The sequence below is a fragment of the Salvia miltiorrhiza genome, chromosome 2 (genome assembly GCF_028751815.1).
Source record: "Salvia miltiorrhiza cultivar Shanhuang (shh) chromosome 2, IMPLAD_Smil_shh, whole genome shotgun sequence".
NCBI lineage: Eukaryota > Viridiplantae > Streptophyta > Magnoliopsida > Lamiales > Lamiaceae > Salvia > Salvia miltiorrhiza.
In genome coordinates this window covers 8,984,485-8,991,553 of record NC_080388.1, presented here as the reverse complement: position 1 = coordinate 8,991,553, position 7,069 = coordinate 8,984,485, and the positions used below count along the sequence as shown (strand labels likewise).

The following is a 7,069-nucleotide window of genomic DNA, read 5'->3' as shown; positions in this document are numbered from 1 at the left end:
AATGTTGTCGCACATCAATGGAGATCTTTTGTTGAGTCTTCTCAATTTCTTGAGATTTCTCTGGTCTGCTGCCTTCTGACACCATTCAGACAGCTTCCTGTGAACATATGACATCCTTCTTGATGCACTATCAAGAGAATAATCTCCTGATGATACGTACTCATTGATGAGCATCTCTCTCCATGGACTCGGAAACTTTGTGAAGAATAGGTCCATGGCGGTTTGATCATCAATTACCCCCATATGGGAATATAGGGTGTACATGCGCAAAAATTCATTGAGCTTTTGGCTCTAGCACCACCAATCTTAGATTGTAAAGTGCCTGTCGATATTTTTTGCGCTTTTCCTCGGCTGAACCTTCGAAAAAACCCATTCCAAGAAAATGGACTTTAATCTGTTGGGTAGCCCCCTCAAGGATTTCTGAAACTGATGTTTTGTTAAATAGCTCATTCTTCCCCTCGGTTGCCGCATTATCCCAGAATTGTTTTGCCATGCCTGCAAAACTTGCCTCGAAGATTTTGACAAACTCCTCTTTGTCATAGTCTATCGTGGCAATTACGATCTTCGTTGCTGAAGCCCATTCGTCGATGAGTCCTTCCCAATCTTTGAAACTGGCTTCATCGAGGTTGAGAATCAATCCGTATGGATGGATTGGTTCAAGTGTGGCCTTTCCTACAGGAGTATCCCGCATCTGAGGCCTGCGTCGTCTGGTTCGTTGATATTGGCTCGAATCTTCTTGAGCCCCACCTTTCTTTGACGACCCTGCTTGTTGATGCTCAGCTTTGGGCACCTCTCCTCCTTGGTTCATCTTTAGATCAACCATATTGAGGTTAGCAAAAGATTCTGCTAATTCTTGTAGATCTTCTAATCCGATTCGATCAAGGTTATTCATATTGTTTTCCTTTCACGAATCGAATTATGTCCTCCGGCTGCAACTCCTTGGGCGCTGCATTTAACGGTAGTGGATACGTCGGGTCTTTGGACCATTTATTCCGAATTCTTCCGGAACATGGTTTTCGCCGTTCGATGTCCTCCACCCTCTTCTTGATATCACACAAGAGGTTTAGAATTTCCTCCTGCTTGAGTGATATTTTGCTCATTTCCATCGGTAGTTCATGCAGCTTGACGCCATAATATTCCACCGTTCTTTGGATCTCCCGCAAGTTGGCGTTGTCGGAAGAATTTGGCTCGATCTTTTGGTAGCTTGGATAAGCTACTCCCGCCTTATCCTTCTGTTCCATCAAATGTGATATTGATGGAGGTTGGCTCTGGCTCGTCTGTTTGCCGATTTGGCCTCGGGATTCTCCAATAGGGCATCAAGATATCCCTGGATGTTCGTGATAATCTCACGAACAGTCTCCTCGTCCTCGGTAAGGTTGAGCATAAGTGCTCTCCAACACCATCGTAATTCACCCATTAGATGACTAGTCTCTCTTTCCAAGATTTGGAAAGATATCCTGTATACAAGACATCTCGGACACTCGTCCGGATCCATACCAATTTAATGGAGTCTCCTCCCACATAGGTTAATCATAAAATAAATTAAATATAATATAATTTCTCAATTAAAACCCGCTCTGATACCATTTTAGGCGAAGCGCAAGGATGCAATAGATTTTACAAAATTTTCAGAGTTACAATTTGGATTTTCTGTGCCCTTTTGCAAAGTAAGGGGTTCATAGTGTAAATAAATATTTTTTGAAAGGGTCAAATCAAAATTTCATGAAATTGGGGAAAAAGATGGTGTCCACTTGTCAAGATCTTAATAGAGGAGTGTAGAGAGTTGGATGTAGGATAGACTTTACCGCGATTTTGGGAGGGTCAAAAGTCTGTTGAATAAATTCTGACAATGTCACCAATTTATATAGAAATTTTATCACATCTAAGCGTATTTATATTCCTCCATTTAAAAAGAGCTGTTTTCTACATATTTTTATAAAAATTAAGTAATTTTTGCAAATATCTCAAGAAAAGTGGATAGTTTATCCATTAACACATATAAAAAAAATAAAAATAAAAAAAAATCTTCATCTCAAATAAAATGATGATTTTTGTTTAATTGTTCGGCACATCAGCTTCTCGGTCACCGGATTAATAAATTGAGAGGTTTAAATTGCTACAGATGTTCTATCTAAAAGATTTGGTAGAAATTGCAAATTACCTCACAAGTGTGGGTATTAAATTACAATTAACCTTTAAAAAATCAATATTTTTTTGACATTAAGCTGTATTTTCCCAAAAATATTAAAATAAAAAAGAAAAAGAGATTTATAGGATCTATCATGTCGAGACGGAGAGAAGAGAGTCAGAAATCTCAAGGACTCAACGCTGCCACGTAAAACCCCGATGTTTCAGTTCTCCGACACCAACCCGAAATAGCCGGAAAATCCAAAGGATAAATCCCCCAAAACCGCAATAGTAAAAAATGATTTCCACCTCAACCTTATCCTTGTCGAACATCCCGCCCACGCCGTCGCCGGCCGCCATCTCCGACCTAAAACCGATCTCCCCGACCGCCTCCCCCGACCCTCCGTCTTCGCCGGATTCTCTCTCGCGCCGCATCAAATCGAGCCCGCAGCTGAACCGTTGGTCCAGGGCTCGCGCCGTACGGTCCGGCCGGAAATTGAGCCGCCCGGTGGAGAGATCTGCCGATGAGATGACTGCCTCCGACTCTCCGGCGAGGCTGGTCTCCGACGGTGGTGGGAGTGAGCTCTCGCCTCGCAACGATGGCGGGCGTGACGGCGAGCCGTTAGCCGCCGCTAAGTCGATATACATGGTTTCTGACGGCACGGGGTGGACGGTGGAGCACTCCGTTACCGCCGCGTTGGGGCAGTTCGAGCACTGCTTGGTGGATCGGGTCTGCCCGATTAGTACCCATTTGTTTTCGGGGGTAAGTTGGTCTTTTTCACTCGTGTGGGTGTGGGTGTGGGTCCCTTCATTAACTAACTGCTTCACTTATTGAAAATGCTTTGTCTCTGTGTTGAAGATTTGGCATTTTCATGTTAACCTTTTATTAATACTCGAATTCGAATTGTTAAGTTTGTCTGTTAAGTATGAATTGCAGTTAGAGAGACTCTGGTGGAATTCTGACTATGATTAATGAGTTCAATTTCGACCAAATGCTTATTAATAAATGATTGACAAATTGTTAAGAGAATCTCGTCGTATCGTGTCCGTGTCCTTATTGTGTCGACGTAATAAGGATATGATAATTTTGTGCTAGGTTTGTGTATGATCTTGTTGCTTTTGTACAACATAATCTTTTATTGCTATTTTATTCTTTTCTAGTTAGAGTTTGAATTTACCGTGTTGTATCAGCACGATTGACATCGTGTCGCCTTCGTGTTCGTGTCGTATCCGTATTTCTATAAAACGTGTTGTGCTCATGTTCATGTGTTGAACAGAGTCTCAATGGATTTTGTTCGTGTTTGTCCTCATTCTATCGTGTCGTTATCGTATCGATACAATAATGACAGGACTTGTGATTTTTCAGCCTTAATTAGGAGAAGTGCGGATAGTTTTAATGATCAATATGAGATGAGAGATATTGCATATTTTTCCAAAATTTCAACAAAAAGAACCTTCAACAGTTTCATGTTTGAATTTTTATTTGGTGCAAAATACATTGACGTTGTAATCATACTTGGACTTACAGTTGTCATTTCCTGATTCTGACATAACTTATTTTTCTTCGGGATGCTTATCCTATTAGCATTGTAGTTTGCTCCAAGAATTTAGAAGCAAGTACATCAAAACTAGGAGTAATTTTCCCTAAATACACGAAATGTTCACCTAATTCTGATTTTGTACATGAACCAAAAATCTACTATCTACTATAAGTACACGAAGTTCCAATTGTTCTGATTTTTCACGTAGTTGTCGATTGCCCTCAAATTAATGTTATGTAGATTCCTGAAATGTCTACATATGCTTAAATAGCCAATGCACTATACAACATAGTTGGATGTATATGTCACTTCAATTTGTCATGATGAAAGTTTGAAATAATACAAACTGAAACTTCGTGCCATGAAGAAAGTTTGAAATAATACTTATTGAAACTTTATGCATTTGGAGGGCGGAGTCTTAGTTCACATACAAAATTAGAATTAGAATTGAATGAAAGTTTGTGTGTTTAATTAGGCACAATCACCCCTTAAAACTATCTTGATTTTTACTCCAGCTGTGTTTTTGAAGATCGATGATGTAGATCGATTGATGGAGGTGATCGCGCAAGCCGCCAAGGAGGGCGCCATGGTGGTCTACACTCTTGCCGATCCTTCAATCGCCGAATCAGCGAGGCAAGCATGCGTGCTGTGGGGCGTCACATCTCTCGACGTGCTAAGCCCAATAACCGAAGCAGTCGCCTCCCACCTCGGCGTCTCACCCTCCGGCCTCCCCCGCTGGGCTCCGGGGCGGACCACCCCGCTCGGGGAGGACTACTTTCGCAGGATCGAGGCCATTGAATTCACCATCAAGCAGGACGACGGAGCCCTGCCCCGAAACCTCCACCAGGCCGACATCGTCCTCACGGGCGTGTCCCGCACCGGGAAGACACCGCTGTCCATATACCTCGCCCAGAAGGGGTACCGGGTGGCGAACGTGCCGATTGTAATGAACGTGCGCCTCCCGGAGACCCTCTTCGAGGTCGACCCGGAGAAGGTCTTCGCCCTCACGATCAACCCCGTTGCGTTGCGGACAATCAGACGGGCGAGGGCCAAGACCTTGGGGTTGAGTGATAGTATGATGAGTTGCAGCTATTCGGAGATGGACTATGTCAAGCAAGAGCTTGAGTTTGCTAGCAAGATTTTTCAGCAGAATCCCATTTGGCCTGTGATAGGTGAGTGAGTGATGCAAGTTTTTAGAGTTGGTTTCGAGCTTGTTAGTTACAATCTTGATTGGTTTGATTTTTGTGTGATGCTTTGATATTGCAGAGGTTACAGCGAAAGCGATTGAAGAAACTGCTGCGATTGTGCTGAGGCTTTACCATGATAGGAAGAATAGATGTTCGATGCCTAGGATTTCGAAACGATACTAATTTTTCTCTTTATTTTACTATGAAATGCGTAATAAATTGTCAGAACTTTGTAAGTTTTGAAAATGGGATATTGGCCGTAAATATACAAATCTTTAGTCCATTCATGAATGGTACGTGAGGTTTAATTTTAGTATTACTATATATAAATCTTTAATTTGTTATGATATTATCATAAAACTATAAATTCTCCAAATTTAGAGCTGATGTAGAAGTCGAGATTTGCCTATATAAACTAATTGTCCTACGAACAATGTTACGTTTTTACCAAGTAAACAAAACATTGTGTGTTTGATTATTCCAAAATTATTGTATATAATTTTTTAAAGTTGTTTGTAATTAATGTCAATTAGGATTAATTTTATATTAAAAATATTTTATTTTACAATAAATATTATAAATATAGTGAGATTAATAGGTTTTTTTAGGGAATAGTGAAATTAATAGTGGGATGCAAATAATCATAAGTTGGGACAAATGATCCCATTTGAATTTATTCTTATAATCAAACTAGAGATGATCCCATCTTGATAAAAAAAAATACTACTTGAAATTCGTAATTAAGTTTGAAAATTTAGCATGAGTTTCAATTTCACCATCCAATAACTCAAATTTTTTAAGTTCGATGGGCAAGGACAAGTTACAGTTAAAAAGCTCTGAACGATGGTTTGAAATTCGTTAAGAATATTTTCTATTAGAAAATATCCTTTTTTGGTGTATGTTGGAAACATATCTAAGGTTTCTTCCAACAGCCTTATATGGTGTTGAAGAATCAAGATGTTGCTGTGGTTTTTAGTTGTGTACGTTGTTGTCTCATAAGCATTTTTTGTGCATGTGAAAGATAGGTTTTCTTTTATGTTCTTATGATTGAGTTATAATTTGTTTAGTTTGGAACCTTGAGAGTTTCTCTATTTCTTTGTTGAGATTGGGTGGTGAGTGTACATAATCACATCCAAGCAGTGCATGATGCATTCGTTGCTAGCTTTCATCATGGGTCGAGTTTTGTGTAACAATCTGATTCCAAACTTGACGGCTACAGACTCGCACGCTCCCCGAGAAAATTCTCAGGAGGTCACCGGTCCTGGAATTGCTCTAATCCAAGTACGTTTAATTTTGGAGTTTCTTCCATGTGGTCATCAGAAAAGAAGATGTATCTTGTTAATATGAGTAGCACTTATCAAATCATTTAAGTTCTCATCGAATATGCAATCACATACCTGCATATTCTCGGAATCCCTCTCTTTTTGGTGTGTTTCAGTTCGTTCATGTACCACTTCACTTCGAAGAACTTATTGGAGCTGTTATTTTTCAGTTCGTTCATGTACCCATTCGCTTCGAAGTACTTCGTCAATGATTTGCTCTACAATTTGGGTTTGATCTTTTTCAATCATCACACCAATACACATGATAATGTTATTATGAATTGAAGTGGAAAAAAAATAAGTTATCAGGAAAATAATTCATGTTACAGAAAAAATTATACACCCTCAAAAGCATATAAAAAGAGTGGAAAAAATGTTAAAGTACATGTTTTCCACCATCTTTTTACATTAAGGGTGCGTTTACTTTGATGGATAAATTTATCATTGGAAAAGGAAGGATAACAAAAATTTATGCCTTTAAATGTCTCCATTCTTTTCCAATATTTGACACAAAAGAGAAGTTCATCATTTTTCATTCCTTATTTTCACTTCAAGGATGAATAATATTATCCACTCAAAAATGGAGGGATAATATTATCAATTTTTGAAATGGAAATAACGATGGAAAAATGGTGAACTTCTCTTTTGTGTCAAATGTTGGGAAAAAAATGAGATATTTAAAAGCATAAATTTTTATTATCCCTTATTTTTCAGTGATAAATTTATCCATTAAAATAAACGCACCCTAAAGAGAATGCATTGCTTTGATAAATTTTCAACCAAAACAATTGAGCACACCCTCTATATATATACTTCGATTATTAGCTTATGCAGTTGAGATCCCTATTCGATTTTTTTTTTTTTTTTTTTTTTGAGGAACTGTTCGAATTTC

General features: G+C 39.1%; 1 protein-coding gene across 1 annotated transcript; it reads left to right on the top strand.

The window, feature by feature from the left end:
• Positions 1 to 2,159: 2,159 nt before the first annotated feature.
• On the top strand, positions 2,160 to 5,138 carry LOC131012945 (probable pyruvate, phosphate dikinase regulatory protein, chloroplastic). The gene is made up of 3 exons (XM_057940926.1): positions 2,160 to 2,890; positions 4,198 to 4,840; positions 4,935 to 5,138. Exons 1-3 carry the CDS (start codon positions 2,426 to 2,428, stop codon positions 5,036 to 5,038), a joined length of 1,212 nt encoding a protein of 403 aa, XP_057796909.1. The 5' UTR covers positions 2,160 to 2,425; the 3' UTR covers positions 5,039 to 5,138.
• Positions 5,139 to 7,069: the final 1,931 nt, after the last annotated feature.